Below are 20,133 nucleotides of genomic sequence, written 5' to 3' on the forward strand. Positions count from 1 at the left end.
TTTCAGGGATCTGTAAAGGATTTCGTTCTCAGGTCATAGTCCACCATTGGTTGAGTGGACAGTTGGAGGATCAGTTTCATTTGCCCTGAATGTAAAACAATCTTGGCCCCTGTTCAAGTAAACACTATACAGGCCTTGACACATACCTTCATACCTGGCACATGCCTTCATGTTCATTAGACATAGTGTTCTAACTTTTGTCCCTCACCCTTTAAAATTGAAATGATAGGAAATGATGTATGAGTTTTAGGCCTAGTTCACAGACAGGGCTTAGTTAAATTAGGACATTTAAGTAGCTTTTATAAATGTGCCTAGGGAAAAAAACATTACTGGTTTGCATCTTGAGACAAAACAATGGCACTGATATATTTTAAGATATGTCAGTGCAAATTGCATTCAGTTAAAACAGCTCAAACATGCATTGGTATAGTCTTTAAGGGGTAGTTCACACAAAAATCAATAAATTTGTTCCAAACGATAATGAATTTCTTTCTTCGTTTGAACACAAAATAAGTTATTTTGAAGAATACCAAGCTGATGCAAAACATAGGTGAATTTATATCTACACAGAAGAAAGCCCTGTCTAGGCTCTTCCCAGGTACAGGTTGTGTCGAGCCATTCGTCAGTCTGGTTGTTTGATGAGAAATAAATGAAATGTAGTTGCAAATAAACGAGATAAGAATCCGCCCATCAGCTGCAGCAGCAGAGGACTCTTATTCTGCTGTGCGGAACTGAGGAAGAACTGATTACGGAACAGTTTGATCTTCGGCTGACAAATCAAAGGAAAGGGGCGTTTCATTCCCGTCCACGTGTAGAAATCGAATATTCAAGCTGTTTACATTTACATTTAGTCATTTAGCAGACGCTTTTGTCCAAGCGACTTACAAATGAGGACTAAAGCAAGCGAGTCATAGGAAGAGGCAAAACAACGCAAGAAGTGCTCAAAATACAAAGTTTAGGCATTGCTCAGAGTAGCATAAGCCAGAAAGTTTTTTTAAATTAATTTTTTTGTTTTTTTAAATAGGTTAAGTGCTCACGGAAGAGATGAGTTTTCAGTTGTCTTTTGAATGTTATCAGGGATTCTGCATTCCGGATGAGGGTGGGGAGATCATTCCAGCAGCATGGAACCATGAATGAGAATGTTCTGGAGAGTGATTTTGTGGCTCCCTGTGATGGTACCAAGAGTCGTCGCTCATTGACTGATCGTAGGCTTCTGGTAGGCATGTAGACTCGTAGGAGCGAGTGAAAGTAGGAGGGCGCCGAGCCTGTGGTAGATCTGTAAGCAAGCAACAATGCCTTGAACCTGGTGCGAGCCATGAGTGGTAACCAGTGCAGAGAGATGAACAGAGGAGTGACGTGGGCCCTTTTGGGCTCGTTGAAGACAAGACGGGCTGAGCATTCTGGATCATTTGTAGATCATTTTGTTGCACATGATGGAAGTCCAGCCAGAGGAGCATTGCAGTAATCAAGCCTAGAAATAACCAGGGCCTGGATGAGAAGTTGTGTTGCATGCTCAGTTAGGAAAGGCCTGATCTTCCTGATGTTGTGCAGTGCACATCTGCATGATCTGTCTTTGTAATTTGGTCTGTGAAGGTCAGCTGGTAATCAAATATTACGCCAAGATTTCTGACCGACCTTAATGGGTTGATTGAGGATGACTCTTGCTGGATAGTGAAGTTGTGCTGTAGAGACCGATTGGCAGGGAGGACGAGAAGCTCAGTCTTTGCCAGGTTGAGCTGCAGGTGATGTTCCTTCATCCATGCCAAGATGTCCGCCAGACAGCTTGAGATACGTGCAGCTACTGTGGGATCATCTGGTTGAAATGAGAGGTAGAGCTGTGTGTCTTCAGCATAGCAATGGTAAGAGAAACCATGTATGATGGGTCCCAGTGATGTGGTATAAATGGAGAAGAGGAGGGGTCCAAGAACTGAACCCTGAGGAACCCCTGTGGTCCGTTGATGTGCTTGAAGCCAGATTGGTTGACATCCAGCAGGTTGTTCAGAGACAGCAAAGATGATACTTGGTTGGAAGCAACTCATTCAAGTGTTTTTGCAATGAATGGTAGGAGAGAGACAGGTCTGTTTTTCTCTAAAAGTGATGTGTTTTGTTGATTTTTTAAGCAGTGGAGTCACCTGAGCCTGCTTGAATGCTGTAGGGAAAATGCCAGTGTGGAGGGATGAGTTGATGATGTGTGTGAGTGCTGGTAGAAGTGTGGGAGAGATGGCTTGTAGAAGGTGTGGGGGGATGGGATCTAGAGGGCAGGTGGTAGGATGATTGGCGAGAAGTTTAGATACTTCTTCCTCGTTTAGTGGAGAGAAGGTTTTTGGCAGTGGGAGAGGTTGGTCTGAATTTACTTACTAACATTTGTTTATTCATTTTCTACCTCAGAACGAAAAATCAAGCTGAGTTCTTGTATTTCGTTTTTGTGGAAAAAATTAAAAAACGAAAAAGAAACTGTTTTCTCATTTTTCTGCTTTCAATATTAAATTAAAAAACGACTGAACGAATGATACATGGATTCTTGAGACTCAGACCTTTCCGACGATATGTGTTTTGTCAAGGTTTTGAGTTAATAAGTAAATAAATGCTGTAATATGAAACCTGACACCGCCCACCAGGGTACCATTTTCATGGTAATGCAACGTCCAATTTCAAAACGATTTTCACAAGACAAATGTTTTTTGTTTTTTTTGTTAGCTTTTGAATGATTCCTAATTTATGATGACTACTAAAATATGTGATATGAAAAAAGGCGATAAAAAGAGCACCAAGCGTCCCACTAGAGTGATGGCGACTGCTGCGCATTAATATTTATTTTTTAATAATAATAATTATTAATATTTATTTTTGTTATTTCTCTTCTAAAGAATGGCCATTCAAATCATACTAAGGAAAGGATCAAACAGTAAGGAAAAACACAGTAATGTAGTACAACCGCAGAACGACATGCTATAAATCAAGGCAATTCTGAGGAGAGGAACTGAGAAATGGCAAGGGACAGTTAGGAGGAGACATGATTAGTCAAATATTCAAAACCCATCCTCAGTAGCGGTGTCTGAATTCAACACAACCGGCCCACAGACACGTAACCATAGCAACAAGAAGATCTGGATGTTGGAGAATCGTAACCTCATTTTGACAAATTCTTCCCTCTGTCTCATTCAACTTTTCACCCAGAAAATGAGTGGGGAGAAATGAGCACAAATAAGCATAGTATGTTTTCCATCCTCTCTCATCTCCATCTCGAGGGGTGATCGTGGAGTCTAGCTCTCTGTCGTCGTTTTCATTAATGACGCTGCAGTAAAACTCAAACGTCACTGTTGCTCAGTCATGATAGCTGACACCCACAGCAAATATATTTTAGACGCTTTCATTGAGGGAAAAAAAAACATACCCCAGCATCAACCTAAAAAACTAAATTCTATGTGCAGTAGTCGCAAAATGAGATTACATAAAGGAACTGCATTTGCTCCATTGTTTGCTTTGCACTTTGAAAGCTTCCAGGGCTTTCTGGGTCAAAGGAAAAGGAGGAATAATATATCATGTCATTGGTTGCACCTGCAGGAACTTGCTGAATTTTGGTGGCAGAAAGCAGAACTGCTTTGGCTTCAGACAGTATAAAAGAGATTTTATAGAAAATAATTTTTTGAGCTCTAAAAAAAAAGTGTATAATGGAATGTTGTAATATAGTCACTATTTTGGTCTCTGTGTTGGGACTCTTAGTTTGAAGTTATTTTCTGGTTTGCCTACCTTTTCCTGTTTAGTTTGTTTGCTTGGTTGTTATAGTGATTCATTGTTTCATTGATTCGTCTCTCACCTGTTCCTCATCATCCACTGTGTATTTAAACCATTAGTTATCTTCTGTTTATGGTCTTGTGTTGAAGTTTTGTGCTGGTGTGTATCTCTGTATGGTTCCTGGTGTTTATTAAATGTGAGTTAATCGTCCTTCTGCGTCAAGCCAGCGTGTAACTAGGCCTATATATGAAAATAATTTACCTCAAGATTTACTCACCAGATACATAATTTCTTCATACCATTACAATTAAGTTATCAGAATTAGGGTCAGGTATAGCCTATATGCTAAAAACAAAAAGATTAAGACATGATATTAATCATTTCAAACACTTTGGCGTCAATGTTTATTTAGTCATAACATAAAGTAAAAAAAAAGGAAAGAATTAACTAGACAGAATTGACACAAAATGAAAGACAAAAAGTTCCCTTTTAATTTAGCCTTTAAAATACCTTGATATATAATTTTGACCCATCTGTAACTACTATATTAAGAGTAAGCATGACATTTATGAAGTTGTTGTAGGTTACAGACAACAGCCAAACATGTCTTACAATATTTATAATGGTGTTTTGAACCCTTCTCTTGAAAAACATTTACATTACAATGTATGCTCATTTTATGTTAATTCTTTGGTGATAAGTGCCATTATGGTTTATGAAAAAGGTCTTACAGTATGGCTCACTGGGATTGTGTGCAATGTCTTCTGTACTTTAAAGTGCAAGTATCTAAACCTTACTACAACAGAGCAAGATTCATGTACACAATACCAAAAATAACTAATGTAGAAAATACTAACTCGCACATCTCATAAAAAGATCATTGTTGCTGTCTGATTTCAAAATATAATGCTGAATACTTTAGAATACAGGGGCATGAGACAGTGGTTTCATAAACTGCATGTTCAGGAACCGTTTTAGTTTTAAGGCTCAATTCAATCATTGGTGTTCAAGTATAAAAATATAATGCTTCTTGCAAGCAACACGTATGAAGGTTGTGATTCACGAGATGCGAGACAGCAGCCTCACCTTAGTTGCACAGAGGCCTAATTCAGGGTTCTTTCGTCATGGAAATAAGGTGATTCGCCCTTTTATCCAATCCCTTGGCCTCCCCTGTGTTGAATTATGGGTAATTTGTTACTTCTATTCTGTCCAGTAAGTACACTCATTCCTCTGCCTCCTCTTCATCTGTCCTTTTTGATTTGAGTCGCTGGAAACAGTGGATAGTGGAAGCCAAAAAGAAACTGGCAATAATGGCTGCCACTGAAATACAAATTCCAGAAAAAATCACTATAAGATAATCAGTGAGAGTCAGCAATCCCCGACACTCCCGGAAACTGTCCTCAGAAAGCTCACTGAGTGACACCTGCCGCCCGTCCACTGGAAGAGAGCACTCCATACCCTCTAACCCTGTAAAAGAGACAGACGGAGAGGGGACAACATTATCGTGGAAAATACATACAGTTTCTGAAAATAAAAAATGTGGTGTTTTGATATTTTTATTCCACTTCTCTTTAGATAGAGAGAGAATAGACACATGCATAAACAGATACATACATAAACATTATTAATGCTTTTAATGCTCCTCGCCCCAGCCCAGACCTGAATGTCTTCTAACATTGTATACAGTTTAGTAACGAACATGATGCAGGACAACAACTGACTTCAGAAGCAGCTTTAAAAAAAAAGCACACTCCAGAAAAAAAAAAATGTTATGGCCACATCCTTTTTTCTTAAGCTACTTTTTGTAATGTCTTTCAATGCTTTTCTCATCTAACATGAATGACTGAACTTCACAGCCAAAATTGATGTGCGATTAATTAGATTACAATTTTATATTGAATGACAGCCCTAAGACACACACACACACACACACACACACACACACACACACACACACACACACACACACACACACACACACACACACACACACACACACACACACACACACACACACACACACACACACACGTCTTTCCATAGACGTAATGATTTTAAACTGTATAAACTGAATATTATATCCCCTTAAACTAACCCTACCCTTAAACCTACCCATCACACAAAACTTGCTGCATTTTTAGATTTTCAAAAAACATCACTTTGTATGATTTATAAGCTGTTTTCCTCATGGGGCAAAAAAATGTCCTAGTTTTATGGATATTGCCATCTTTGTGCATGGGGACATTTTGTCCCCATAATGTAGGATTTATTTTAATCAAATAAATGCAGTCTAAGTGAGCATATTCTTTAAAAAATATTTAATGAATTTTTGAATGTTATGTATTGATAATTAAAAGAAAGTTCAACTGTTTTTAAACGTATTCTTTAATTTTACTGCCCGTTTCAGTTTATATTTCTCATTTAAAACACTATTTCATTTCTCTTTGTTCAGCTCTTTAGTGCCATTTGACGGTCACATACTCAGACAGTGTATAGCTTCAAAGGATAATAAATGAGCAAGTGGACTTCATTAACACACACAGACACACACAAACACACACACGCACGCACGCACGCACGCAAACACAAACACAAACTCAAGGCTATATATCCAGCTAAACGTGTAATAACAGATAACAGATTCATTTAAGTGCTTTTATGATGGGTAAGCTACACCTAGAATGAGGTTGTTTTCCAAATTCATGCTTGGTTTGCACTGGAACACAAAGTGCTCAAATCTGTTTAAGATCAAGTAAAAAAATAAATTTACTGAAAACCTAGCCACAACAGAAACTCGAAGCCTTCTGCAAATTATCTAAATAAAAATATCAAAATCTTAATATCATTACTAATGCCAAATCTTTGTTCCCACTCAAAAATAGTACACATTAACTAGGAAATAAGACTACATAAAGTAGGCCTACTTATAATGTTACAGAAATAAAAATATTATGATAAAATCAGTATACAGAATTTTTTCCCTATACTGTAGCATGGTGGTATTATCATTTGGAAATTTTTGTATCTAGCAAAAACACGGTTGCAGATATGACACAGAAAACTCCCATTACATAACGGCATGATAAGATATGGGATGCTTTCCAATCCCCCCTCCCTTTATGGGAAACATTTGTGAAATTCTCCTTGTTGGTTTGTATTTGGATTTTCACAGAGGGAGTTTTAATCTCCTTTCAGCCGTGTGATCAGTGGACACCAGATGACAGATTTAAAGCGGAACATCGCCTACGTAATACAGCCACGCTGACAGACAGGCACAACAGAGCGGCAGAGCTCCACAGCCCCATCTCACCTTTAATTGCGTTCACGCTCAAACCCCTTGTGATTCTGTGTAGCTCTTTAGGAGCATATTATTCTTTAGGAGAGAGAGAGAGAGAGAGAGAGAGAGAGAGAGAGAGAGAGAGAGAGAGAGAGAGAGAGAGAGAGAGAGAGAGAGAGAGAGAGAGAGAGATAATAATTTTTGAATTAAAATAAAATAAATGCTATTCTCATTAATATATAACCATCCATGTCATAATACAATGCCACCATGTTTGTTCATGTCATTGGCCAAAGTCAGTTGACATCATCATCAAACGTGTGAGGCAGTAAGTGTGGATGAGTCACTCCATCCAGAAGGGGTTTTCCACATGCAGGGGATTCAGTGACCTCAGCCTCCTTTGTTTAGTCTGTCACGTGGCCGTTTGCGCATCTCTAAGAGCTCATCTGATGTTTCATCATGCTAGAGCTTCAGTGTTTTACACTGGAGATCCCCAAAGCGAAAATCACAAATGACTAACACGCATGCAGCACATGCCTTTACCCATTTAAAAAATTCTCACAGCGGCCACAAGCTCAGTCAGCCGACTAGTGTTGTATTGCCTGCTGTCACCACATATGTGAAACGGGAGCCATGTTCTTGTATTCGCAACAATGAATCAAAGCTTCACCTCTGGTGTGTAATAAAGCTGAATATATGAATCTCATTATCATTTGGTCTCTCCGTTCAGATTACACTGAATTCATTCAATACATTTGTTTAGTGTGCTCAAAATCCTAGGCTACATGAGCCTGAAAAATTCCATCCTTTTTTTTTTCTATAACTGTGCATGTGTTATCTTGTGGTAAATACATAACTTGTTCACTTCATTGTGATATTATATGATGTGGTAGCCTCTCAGGCTGTCTGTTGACCTTTGAGGGTTGTTTAAAGAGTTGTGTGTGCGCCTGTCACTTATGGGGATGTCACTACACACACTTTGCTTACATTTTGGTGGAAATCTTGGTTCTTGCTCTTGATTATCCGCCTGGATATCAAATTACCAGGCAACTGAAAGTGTGCCCGAGGTGTGCTATCGTCAGTATCAGATTCAATGTTGGGTTGAATAATGGATGTAACTTGTTCATCCATACCAAAGTGCAAGATTTACGACACTGTAAGGGAGTTTAAACTAGACTATCTAAATTAAAGACTACATTATGGTGGACTTTTAGAATTACGATAAAAAAAACTATAGTATTTTTTCCTGCAATCGAACCCCCCAGCATTTATAGCTTTATGTAGCTACATAACACCATGGTTATGGGTTTAATTGTCAAGAAATGCATGAACTGATAAAATGTATACCTTGAATGCAATGTCAATTTCAGTAAAAGTGTCTGCCAAATGTATGCATATAAATATAATATGTATGCATAAAAAAATCAATATAGACTCCTCTGGTTCTTCTCTGCATTTGTTCATCATAATGTAATTGCACTATTTAAATGAACATAAATGGTAAGACAAGATTACTTAAGGATATTGTGTAGACTGTACATTTTTTGAAGAAAATAACCCTCAAGAAATATTCATTAAATATTTTGTTTTTTTAAACCAAAATAAAATATTTTTATTTGAAAGTAGCATGCATAAGGATTTAAATTAGTAAACTCAAAGTTAATAGTCAGTTAACATTGTTAATGACTTGATAAGAATCTGCAAATGTGTCGTTCATAAAAGATTGAGCGAGGTCAATAGACTGCAAACATTTGTGAATGGGTGAAAGGTTATTGTTTACAAATAGAACTGAGTTAATATTATTACTTTGAAAATTAACTGCTTTATTAGTTACAAGCACAAAAAATTTAAAAACAATACAGTCATATATGATCTTAGACTCTTGCCTCAAATCATAAGCTACAGAATTATTCAAATAAACTTCAAACAATCTGAATATTAAGCAAATCTTTCCATAAATATGGAGTTTAATCCTATCAGGAAGATTCACATCTATGAGGATAACTATGATTTAAGAAAGAAACGTTTCTCAAATGTGCAAGAAAGAAACGTTTCTCAAATGTGCAACAAGTTTCCAACGGTATACAATAATGTATGCGTGACCAAACAAACTATTTTTTTTAATATTGACATGTTTGTTACATGCAACTTAATGTTACATTGGTCTCTTAAACAGACACAGGTGGAGAAAAGTGACCTGTGCTTTAAGGGACAGCGAGGACCATGCATTCATATTTGATGTAGCTGTCTTGACCTTAACTTAGACTAGTGGTAAGTAACCTAATGACCAACGGATACTGTATACAAGAGGGTACAGTTCCCTCAATTTTTTCCTTTTGTTACCACTCAAATTAACGTCAACCAAGAGAACAAGACATGAGATAAAAATTAGGGAACATGTTGTGTGGCATATGTTTCATGAATTATGCACAAGAATATTTTGCATATTCTAGTGATCACCTAAAGTGTGTCTCTATCCCAAACAAAATCAGTTCACCCACATGTAACCTAGTCAGAATATAGATCTTCTCACTTCTCACCCTTAGTGTTATTGACCATTTGAATCTTCCACAGGTCAACCACCACACACTGTGAAGGGTTCAAGTGATTGAAAACGTTTCTAGGGTTTTATTAGAAAAATTAATATGACATTATTTCATGCAGATGGATGCAGATCACAAAAGCAAGATTTAAGAAGCTTACCAGTTGGAAGCTTTTGACGATTTTCTAACAGCCACAGGAAGAGTTTAGCAAAGTTGCAATTGCATACCCAGGGGTTCCCTTCCAGGCGTATCATCCGCAAGGAAGGCAACTGGCTCAACACCCCGACGTCCAGGCCAGAGAGGGCATTCCTCTCCAGCTCGAGCTCTCTTAAGGAGGTGAGGCCGAAGAAGGCGTCCTTGCTGATCATATTCAAATATGGATTGTTCCCCAGCCGTAGCTTGATCAGACTACGGGACTCCCCAAAAGTTCCCGAGGGTATCTCAGTCAAGTTGTTGCTCCCCAGGTCTAGATAGACCAGTCTGGAGGATGTACTCAGAGTCCCAGGCTCCAGGCTCGTTAGGGAGTTATTTCTCAGATCCAGGTAGACCAAATCACTGTAGAGAACCAGGAAATCAGAAGGGATCCAGGAAATCCAGTTGTCAGACAGAAGGAGTCTCCGTATGTCCAAAGGGATAGAGTCTGGAAGACGGGTGAGTCCTTGACCTGTGCAGTCCACGGTGTGATGGTCCGGACACAAGCAGTTAGATGGGCAGTTATACCCCCAAGTTAACAAGGTAGAGGATAGCAAGGCAAGGAAAGGCTGAAGCCAACGAACACATGAGAACATTGTCAAGAGGGTGCGAGGTGAGGGGGAGATTGGGGGGGATTAAGTGAGGGAGGTCTGGAGAGGGGTAGAGGAGAGGGGATGGGGTAAAGGGTCAGGGGGCAAGATACTAGGAAAGGGGACAGGGGCGCATCTGAAGATGACAGGAGTCACGGTTGTCGCGAAGGCATCTTTCCTTGTCTCCTAGATTGCAATCTACCAAAGGCTTGAGCAGCAGCAAGTGGCTACAAAGACACGGAGATCTGTTTTCCAGGAGATCATGTAGCAGGCAGTGTGGGTCGTGTGGCAGCCCGCTGGCTCTGAGCTTGAAAGGGGAGGAGAGACAGCGATCGAGAGAATGTGTGGAAGAGAGAGAGGGAGAGAGAGCGTGCAATGTGAGGGATTAGCAAAGAGGTAAATAGAGACGAGTGAACTAGAGACTGCGAAGCGCTGGGGGCATGGAGAGGGGAGGGGAATGTGACGACGGAAGGGGAGGTGTAGACCACTTGGTTTACCCACAGTCAGAAGGGAATTCTGGTTCTTTAATTTAAATGTACACTATGTGCTTATCTGTATCTTGGTCCATTCGCTTCTGCTCTTGATTGGGTGACATTTGAACTGTGGTGCCCATCACACATCTGACCAAAGGCTGTGGTTGCAAGTCTTCTTCCATCCTGGATAAACAGCTAATGACTTTTTGGCAACAGTTTAATTCCATTCGGTTTCTTTTTGTTATTGTTCTTTGATTCAGTCTGCATAGTGTCTTATTTCATATTCTGTCTCCATTGCCATGGTGATGCATGTGACGATTAACATGGAGCTGTGCGCATACAGATTACTGCCCTGAAAGTGAGAGATGGTGTGAATAACTGTGTGAACCTCAAATGGAGAACATCATTGCCTTCTATTGCATGCTACAAATCAGAAATTGCATGCAAACCTTCTGACTTCGTCACAGCTGCAGACTTCAATCACACTTGTTTATATCCTGAATGTAACGGCTGTCCTGAAAATCTCAAAGGTTTCAACACATCCACATTTTACATGAATCGAGGGGAATACAAAAATATTTGGACAGTACCTCTTTTCCTGTGCGTTCATGAAAGCGGTCATTACTCATCGCTTTTCCAGCTGCTGTTGTTTATTTTTGTCACTCAGTGTTCTTAATTCATGTTTACTCCTGTGCTGCTGTAAATCTCCAGGCAAACAGAACACATGCTGTGACCACAGACAGCTTTCCTCTTACATCACATGCACTGGAGAATGGCATGGCACAGCCCAATGGAATTGCACAATACTCCCATAGGTCATATTGTAACCTTAACCTTTCTGCCAGGCATCAACGGAAAAAAAGGACTTGCCTTTGACCTTTTTTATGTGGCACATCTTTGAAAAATATCAACTAGTCTGAAATGTTACTTCCTCCGGTGTCCCTATAAAAGAAACAAATGTCAGGATCATTAGTAAAAAGGAAGGTACAGTAGGTTCAGGATATCTTCTCAGTAGGGCATTTGAAAGTGTCAGAAAAGCCATGCAGATTTTCCTTTCACAATTAACATCTGGCATATGAATAAATTATAAATATCATGAGCAACATACTGTGTGACACAGTTGGCTTTTGGATGGGACGCAACAGGAAAGGACACAACAGAAAAGGACACAATACTGTGATAAAAATGTATTTAACTTGCATGCAAGACAATAAAATTATGATAAATCTGTGTGCCTTGTTTTGGCAGAGCTGATTCAATCTCATTTTAGAGAACCAAACTATCAATTGTCAAGGAGGGTTCATGACCGGGCTTAGTCGAGAAGATCATCCAACTTGGATTCTCTCACCAGGGTCTTTAAAGAGAAAGATGAGATAATCCCATATACACATTCACACACGGAAAGAAGACTGCATGCCGGCGGCCTCAAAAAGAGCACCTGTCAGCCTCGGCTGAGGACATGGCGACACACTTTTCTTCCAGGTGCATTCTGGGCTCTCACTCCACATGATCCGCACCAACAAACCAAAGAGCAAGATACTATCACCCCCGCTGAACCTTTGCAATGTTGAGACAACCGGCCACAAAATAAATAATAGTCTGAGTAGGAAAAAAGCAACAATAGTCACAAAATATGAATGTCTCGGAAACTAGGACACCCACTTGAATGCACAGCATTGACGTCCTAACAAGGGATCAACGAATCTGGGCCATATCATTAAAGCACTTTCAATCACAACAGTACTGACAAATTCAATTTATGTTAATATAAGTGCACTGTGGTATATGTAAAATAACATGACCACGTATTTTGTACAGATTACAAGATTAATATTTCATTGTACTTTTGGTGTGGTTTGTTGTGGTGGCTAATTCCATGGGATTAAACAAACACTGTTTTCACTGCAGCCAACAAGGTGATACTACACTTATCAGATGGGCATGCACAGTTTGATCATGTTTCAAAAATTAGCCATTGATGCGTCTTTACTTGACCCCTATTTGTCATGACTGCGAGTGCAAAATAGGTGTCCAGTAAGCCACCTAAAACATTTGGCATCACTAGCATCACCAAATGGAGTTGAAAAATAAAGGTTTTCAGAACACTCCCAATGTCTACTATCAATTGGATTCTAGTCAAAATCACCAGCAAAAAATAATGAAGAATTACTGAAAATGGCCAACTATGGTCTGAATTCAGGCTCCACACAGTAGCAACCCAAATTCACAGAGAAAAACCTTTCTAATACTACCACTGAAGAAGCTTATTCACACACACACACACACACACACGTCGAACGCAGGTCAAATGCAAATGGCTTCTGAGGGATGAGTTTTGATGCCAGTTTTGATGCCAGTGGAAAACACTGCACTGAAATTAAAAGATATTGGGAAAAAAACATGACAAGTTAGTGGCATTTCAAGATATAATGGGATATCTGAGCAACAGGCTATATCAGAAGCACATTAATCCAAGAGAAATATGCAGATGGTACTTTGGACAAAAAGCTATCTGTCTAACAAAGTTATGGAATAAATACAAAAACATTAATCCTGGAAAGGGTGAAATCAATCATTCAGATAATATGATCTGATGAAATATTAAACATTTTATGATTTCATCATCATATTTGTGATAAATATGCCTACAAAATACCATAAAAATACTTCTCAAAAGCATGTCAACGTACCTTGATCTTATTTTGCAGCCTATAGCTCCCTCTGGTGGGCTGGAGAACAACAAAATCCACAACACAATCAGAATAAATCATTTAGTAGACAAATTTTTTTAAGAGCACAATTACCACATGACTCATGACACTGACCCTTGCTCCATATTTTATTGAAGAAAAACATAACGGGTCACAAATGTTGTTTCGTAGAAAATAAACCAATAGCAATACTACAAATTTTTCAACTGTAACATCATTCACATGTACAATTTATACAAAATCCAGAGCCTCCTGCTTCAACCACAGTGGTCATGGTGGACAGTACAGTGTGTGTGTGTGTGTGTGTGTGTGTGTGTGTGTGCACGTGTGTGACAGATTAATACCAATAAAAGTGTGTGCATACTATTGTATTGTATGCATGTACATGGCATAATCCACAGTCATATATTCACAAAGAAATGGATCTTTTATCGAACAGAGGATGAAAAAAAAGATATGCATGAAGGTATTTTCTAATATATTAACATATGTACATTCTTTTCATACAACCTTTCCAATACTGTTCTGTTTTCAAGTTATGATAATGACATATTTTAAGAAAAGAAAAAAACACAATGACAGTCCACTGAGCCTGAAATAAGTTTTTAAAATTCCCTTTATGAAGTTGATTGATGGAGCTTCAATGAATTGATAAAATTTCATTCAAAAGGAGAATAAGAAATGGTTTCGCAATAATAATTAATGCATCTTACAAAACATTGCACCTTCAGTTTTAGATTTTACATATAGAAGGTTGCCTCAACAAAAATACATGAGATTCAGATAATGAACAAGAGTATCTATATGTGAAAAGTGTTTAGATGTGGAAGACCAGTGAAAAAGTTGATAAGAAGCACATTCACTTTAAAAGAGAGGGTGTCAAAGTGTCAACTCAACAACTATTTTGGGTTACAATTGTGCCGAGCTCCAGGAAGAGCAACAGATTAGAAATATAACTGCTTATTAACCAACACTATATACTGAAAACAACAAACAAGCAAGCATGTATTTTGCAAAGTGTTTTACAATAATGCTGATTATGTTGTGATGTTCAATGTGTAAAGCATGTCAGATGAAAAATAAATCTGTCCAAGCATGGTCAGTGAAGCCTTTTCACTTACACCAAGCTCATACTGTCAAAATGACCTTTGATTTTTTTTGACAGTATGAGAAGAACTTAATATTGTTTCATGTGGACAGCAAAACTTCTACGAATAGGGTACAAAACAAGGCCTGGAAATGAACGGGACAGAATTTTTTTTTTTTTTTTAAGAGACAGGGACATTTAAAGTGTGGGAAACCAGTTACTGTCTGTCGTTCATGCAAATTTTATGTTAGATAATAGTTTTTTAAACATCTAACAGTTCATACAACAAAAAAAGAATTAGAGCTTCTAATGCTTTAACACCAGATTGTACCGTATTTGTGAAGTGTCAGTATGTACGTATAGATTCGTGGTCAGAATTATTGCCACCCATGGTAAATATGATCAAAAAAGGCTGTGAAAATAAATCTGCATTGTTTATCTTTTTGATCTGTCATTAAAATCAACAGATCAACAAAATCAAACCTTTCATAGACGTAGAACTGAATTGAGGAGTGGGGGGATTAGTCACATAATGAAATAAATGTTTTTCTCTAATACACGTTGGCCACAATTATTGGTATACTTAGAAAATCTTTTGAGTATAATATATCTGAAATATATTCTCCTTCATATTTACAATCTGTAGCACACCAAGATGACTAGGAACATATATTTATCCAGCCATGATTTATATAGTATACTATATTTAGTATAAATATGAGGAAACTTAAAGGCCAATTCCGTTAATCATCCATCACAATAAGTAAAACCAAAGAATATAATTCTGATGTGCAGCAAGATATTGTTGAGCTTCACAAAATAGAAAGTGGCTGTAAGAAAATAGCTAAAACATTGAAAATTCCCATTTCAACCATAAGGTCAATAATTAAGAAGTTCCAATCAGTATCTATACCATCTTAATGTGCAGCAAGGAGGATAATTTGATTGGCCAAAGACTCTCTAAGGATCACAGCTGGAGAATTAAAGAAAATACTTGAGTCTTGAGGTCAAACAGCTCCTAAAATCACCACATGTTGTTTGGGAGGGTTTCAAGAAAAATCCTCTGCTCTTATCCAAATGCAAACTCCATCATGGATTCTATCAAATACTGTACCAACAGATAGAAATCTTAATCCTCTGCTAGAAATCTTATAATGGGCCATGGATGGATCTTCCATCAGGACAATGATTTAAACCAAACATCAAAATCGACTCAAAAATGGGTAAATGAGCACAAAATTAAGGTTCTGGCATGGCCATCGCAGTCCCCTGACCTGAATCCTACAATAAACTGAAGAGAATAGTGTAATGTATCAAAATAGACTTGGGAATTTGAAGGATTTGGAGCATAGATGGGCAACATTGGTCCTGGAGTGTCGCTGTCCTGGAGAGTTTAGCTTCACCCAAAATCAAATACACCTGAGCAAGCTAATCAATGTCTTCAGTTTATATCGGGGTTGGAGCTAAACTCTGCAGGACAGCGGCACTCCAGGATCGACGTTGCCTATCCCTGACCTGGAGAGATTCTGTATGGAGGAATGGTCTCTGATCTCTTGTCAGGTGTTCTCCAAACTCATCAGGCATTATAGAAGAAAACTCAGAGCTGTTATATTGGCAAAAGGAGGTTGCAAAAAGTATTGAATAAAAAGGTGGCATTAATTGTAGTCAGTGTGTATTAGAGGAAAAACATTTATTTCATAATGAGATTTTCCCCCATTTTAAAAAGTTTTCCTTCAATGAAAGGTTGGAATTTTGTGATTTTTAAAATAAAAGGTCAAAAGGATTAACGATGTAGATTTATTTTCACCATATTTATCAAGAGAGCCAATAATTCTGACCACGACTGGATATACACAAATAATTATGTGTGTATGTATGCATATACATATATATAAACAATAATCTAAATATCAACAGGAAAATGTAGCGGGAAAAAATAGCGGAAACTTTTTTCAAAACATGAAATCTGAAAGAAAAAAATAACCCCACCAAGTGACAGATATAATTGGGATAGAAAATAAACATTTCTATTCAGTCTGCACTTCTATTCAATTATGTTGGCACGCTCTGTGAGGAAATCAGAACTTGAAGTGCTTCCGATATGTTACAAAAACATCTGCAGTACAACAAACACTGGTGCATGATTATATGGTTAAGTGGAAAGAAATGGGGTTATAAAGTATAAAACAAATAAATAAAACTCATGAAGAAAATAAAAAAATATTCATCACATAACTTTATACAAAAAAATATATATATATATCACACTGAACATTTCTATAATAGTCCTCATATTGGCAAGTGCTGCCAGCTCAAGATCCATCACATGGATCATTCCTCATCATACATGAGTATCACACATGTATAACTGTTCCTCCCTTTTTCTTGCTATTAGTCCATAGTCTGTTTTAGATTGACAACCAGACAACATATCAGAGCTGGTGAATATGGATGAGAACCAAACCATATCAAAGAGTAAAGGGTATATACTGTATATATATGATCACAATCTAATTTGATTTCATCTAATGAGATTGCAGATTTACCCACAGAACTAACAAAATAAACTTCATAAAATATGATGTGATAGTGGCTACATTTACATGCATAAACAACCTTTTCTTCCCTTTTATTCTGCATATGCAAACATTCTGATTAAAGTTATACCCAATATGACAGTATCGTGATAAAGATGACTGCATGAAAATCTTAAAAAAGAACTGTCTATTTTTCTAATTCTATTTGAATTCTAATAGTATAATGGGTGCACTTTATAAAATATATAAAAGTCGAGCTGATTCGGTTAAGGTGACTTTGCCAGAAATTTGCATACACTAGTAGGCTATACGTTTTTTGGATATACAGTACATTACAACAGGGAAGAAAAGACTATCGCAACTTCCATTTCATGCTGACTTTAAACATCTATGAAATAACAGATATACTAACATTTGAAAAGACATGAGGCTTTTATGTGGCTTATTTGAAATACTGCAAAGTCACAGATAATACAGGAACATAAACTTGCATGTAAATGCAGCCAGAATGACATTTATGGATAGGTTTGGCCATTGGAAAGACTTCAGCTTGTCTTCAGTGTGCTGGTGCTGTATTGAGATCATAGAGGTCTTTTGGTGATCTGTTCTTGATCATACCCAGAAAAAGGGACTACTGCTGGGCTCTGGACACAGGGCTTGCTGAAGTGGGACGTCTTTCTGTCCACAGGGGTCTGGTGTGCACAGGCTGGTCCCGTCCTCCACTCCTAAGAATCAAACCTCCACTGACTGTATCTGGTTCATTTGAGCGCGCATCATCTGCACACTATTGAAAATCTTTTTCTGGTGGCCGGCTAGTATGACTCCCACCTTCAGGATATCTCTGCGAAGACAGAAAGAGGGCGTAAGAGACATAAACTGCAAGATGTCATCATAAAGGAATGATCTAAGCAGATAAGGCTATCAATCAAATTTACAGTAGGTTTCCGGTGACTACAACATCTGGTCCTGTAACTTAGTAAAGAAAATGATCGATATGATTCCAGTAAGCTTTATGGAAGATAGTAAAACATACTCCATGGTCATTTGAGACACCGCTTCAAATGTAGTGAGGTCTTCAGTTGCAAAGTTCTCCTTGTACTGGCCCATTTTGATGGCGTCCAGCCATTCATCTACTGTGCTGAAGCTGGAGAAGTCTGGTGTGCTGCGGTCCAGCAGAGGTAGATGTACGCTGTAAAACACAAACAGATTCAACATCACTAGGATAGGAACATGTATAACGTGTATTTAAAAAAGTGTATTCTGCTAAATTAGAAATAAAATATCTCAGACCATTTGACCTAGTTGAAGGAATTAAAAATGACACACTGCAATTCATAATTCATAATAACATGTATTACTGTTCAAAAATGTGGAGTCTGTAAGATTTTGTAATGTTTTTGAAATAAATCTCCTCTGTTCAACAAGGCTGTATTTATTTGATTAAAAAAATAGTTGAAAATAGTAATATTGTGAAATATAAGTTTAATTTAAATTAACTGTTTTCTATCTTAATATATGTAACTTATTCCTGTGATGCAAAGCTGAATTTTCAGCATCATTACTCCAGTGTTCAGTGTCGCATGATCCTTCAGAAATCATTATTATATGCTTATATGGTGCTCAAGAAACATTTATTATTATGTTAAAAACAGTGTGCTGTTTAAAATTTTTTGTGGATTCGTGTATTGTAGTAAATATATCCAGTCAGTTTTTTTTGGTCCATGTGGTACAGTTCAGTATCCCAACTTGACATGTCTATAATGTACACAAGCTCTAAAAAGCTCTAAACAAGCGCTTTGCTGTTGAACTGTACACATACTATACACTGAATTCTGAAAAGTCTTGCTCTGTAATGATTTTTTTTTCCATGGGTACTTCGTGTGCATACATTTGTTGATCATATGGACCCCTTATATCATTGGGTAATTAAGTGGTCTTTTGGAGTCCCCAGGTGTCTTTTTTTTAAGACATCTACATTTACCTTAAAAAAAGCTTGAATATACAGAAAATACAGTTTTGTGAGAATCATCCTTCAATACTTTAATGGATATAGCAAATGATGACAAAATAAACACGTTAAACATGATACCCTTTTGATTACAAATTAAACATTTTAATCTAATCTATTGACAGCACTAGTCTAAACTTAATTTAAAATGAATTTAATAAATAGAAAATAAACTTATATAAATATAAGGTTATAGACTTATATATAAAATATAAAAAAAAACATCTCTTCAAGATGCAAATTAGGCAAAATTCACTTCAAAATCTTGAAGTTTTTTTTTAAGTCAAAATCTTCTCTTTTTTTTTTACACAGACTAATGAATTGAATTCAATGCTCAGTGCTTGCAAGCCTGGGTTGACCCAAAATAAAATCTCTTACCCTGAAGAGAGAGGGGTGGTAGCCTTCAGGCTGCCTGGATTACGAATCATCTTATCCAGAGTGTTAACAATCTGACTGAATTTCGGACGGTTGTTTCTGTCCTTTTGCCAGCTGTCCAACATTAGTTGGTGGAGTGCATTTGGACAGTCCATCGGAGGAGGTAACCTATAATCCTGCTCGATTGCATTTATTACCTGGGGGGATGGGAGTAGAAATGACTGATTAAAGAATACATCAGAAACCTCATAAAATCATACTAAACTAAACATGTTCTTGAATGCACAGATATTGTTTCATGACATCCTTTGTCCACTAGGTGACATCCTTATCCAGCTCTTTATGAATGTACAGTAGCTTGATGAACAATTATCAATATGACCATGTAATCGTATAAGAATTGATTCCATACATCTTGATTGCTCATGTCCCAGTACGGTCGCTCTCCATAGGACATGACCTCCCACATTACGATCCCATAGCTCCACACATCACTTGAGGATGTGAACTTCCTGTATTGAATGGCCTCGGGAGCAGTCCATCGTATTGGAATTTTCCCTCCCTGTGTGGACACTGAATTTAGTTAGGTACTGAACACATAATGC

At 37.6% G+C, this 20,133-nt stretch overlaps 2 protein-coding genes across 4 annotated transcripts in view; both read right to left on the bottom strand.

Moving 5' to 3' along the window:
* Positions 1-4,108: 4,108 nt before the first annotated feature.
* lrrc38a (leucine rich repeat containing 38a) lies at positions 4,109-11,563 on the bottom strand. Of its 2 annotated transcripts, none has more exons than XM_077214570.1 (3): positions 11,260-11,563; positions 9,716-11,162; positions 4,109-5,202 (listed from the first exon to the last, which is right to left on the bottom strand). In XM_077214570.1, exons 2-3 carry the CDS (start codon positions 10,341-10,343, stop codon positions 4,958-4,960), a joined length of 873 nt encoding a protein of 290 aa, XP_077070685.1. In that variant the 5' UTR covers positions 10,344-11,162; positions 11,260-11,563; the 3' UTR covers positions 4,109-4,957. The 2 variants fall into 2 exon arrangements, with proteins under 2 accessions (XP_077070685.1, XP_077070687.1); XM_077214572.1 differs by having other exon boundaries at positions 11,401-11,542.
* Positions 11,564-14,775: 3,212 nt separating this feature from the next.
* The window catches only part of ephb2a (eph receptor B2a), an 88,889-nt gene continuing 83,531 nt past the window's right edge, over positions 14,776-20,133 (bottom strand). The window contains exons 13-17 of one of the 2 annotated variants that reach the window (XR_013197005.1): positions 19,941-20,090; positions 19,532-19,725; positions 18,179-18,334; positions 16,113-17,986; positions 14,776-15,987 (exon numbers count right to left, since the gene is read on the bottom strand). Coding sequence is in view for 1 of the 2 variants with exons in the window: in XM_077214627.1 (XP_077070742.1) it covers positions 17,878-17,986; positions 18,179-18,334; positions 19,532-19,725; positions 19,941-20,090 (609 nt within the window). In the remaining variant the exon portion in view is untranslated. Of the gene's footprint in view, positions 17,987-18,178; positions 18,335-19,531; positions 19,726-19,940; positions 20,091-20,133 lie in introns of both variants that reach the window. The other variant, XM_077214627.1, reaches the window with a different exon arrangement.

The sequence above is a fragment of the Siphateles boraxobius genome, unplaced genomic scaffold, assembly GCF_051911475.1.
Source record: "Siphateles boraxobius isolate OS27281-9 unplaced genomic scaffold, OSU_SipBor_1 68, whole genome shotgun sequence".
Taxonomy (NCBI): Eukaryota; Metazoa; Chordata; class Actinopteri; order Cypriniformes; family Leuciscidae; genus Siphateles; species Siphateles boraxobius.

What these genes read in the sequence shown, in the direction of transcription:
- lrrc38a (XM_077214570.1), bottom strand. Translation starts at nt 10,343, where the DNA reads ATGTTCTCATGTGTTCGTTGGCTTCAGCCTTTCCTTGCCTTGCTATCC. An exon ending in TCGTCAAAAGCTTCCAACTG is followed by an intron (nt 5,203 to 9,715) that starts GTAAGCTTCTTA and finishes TCTCTTTTACAG; the next exon opens with GGTTAGAGGGTATGGAGTGC.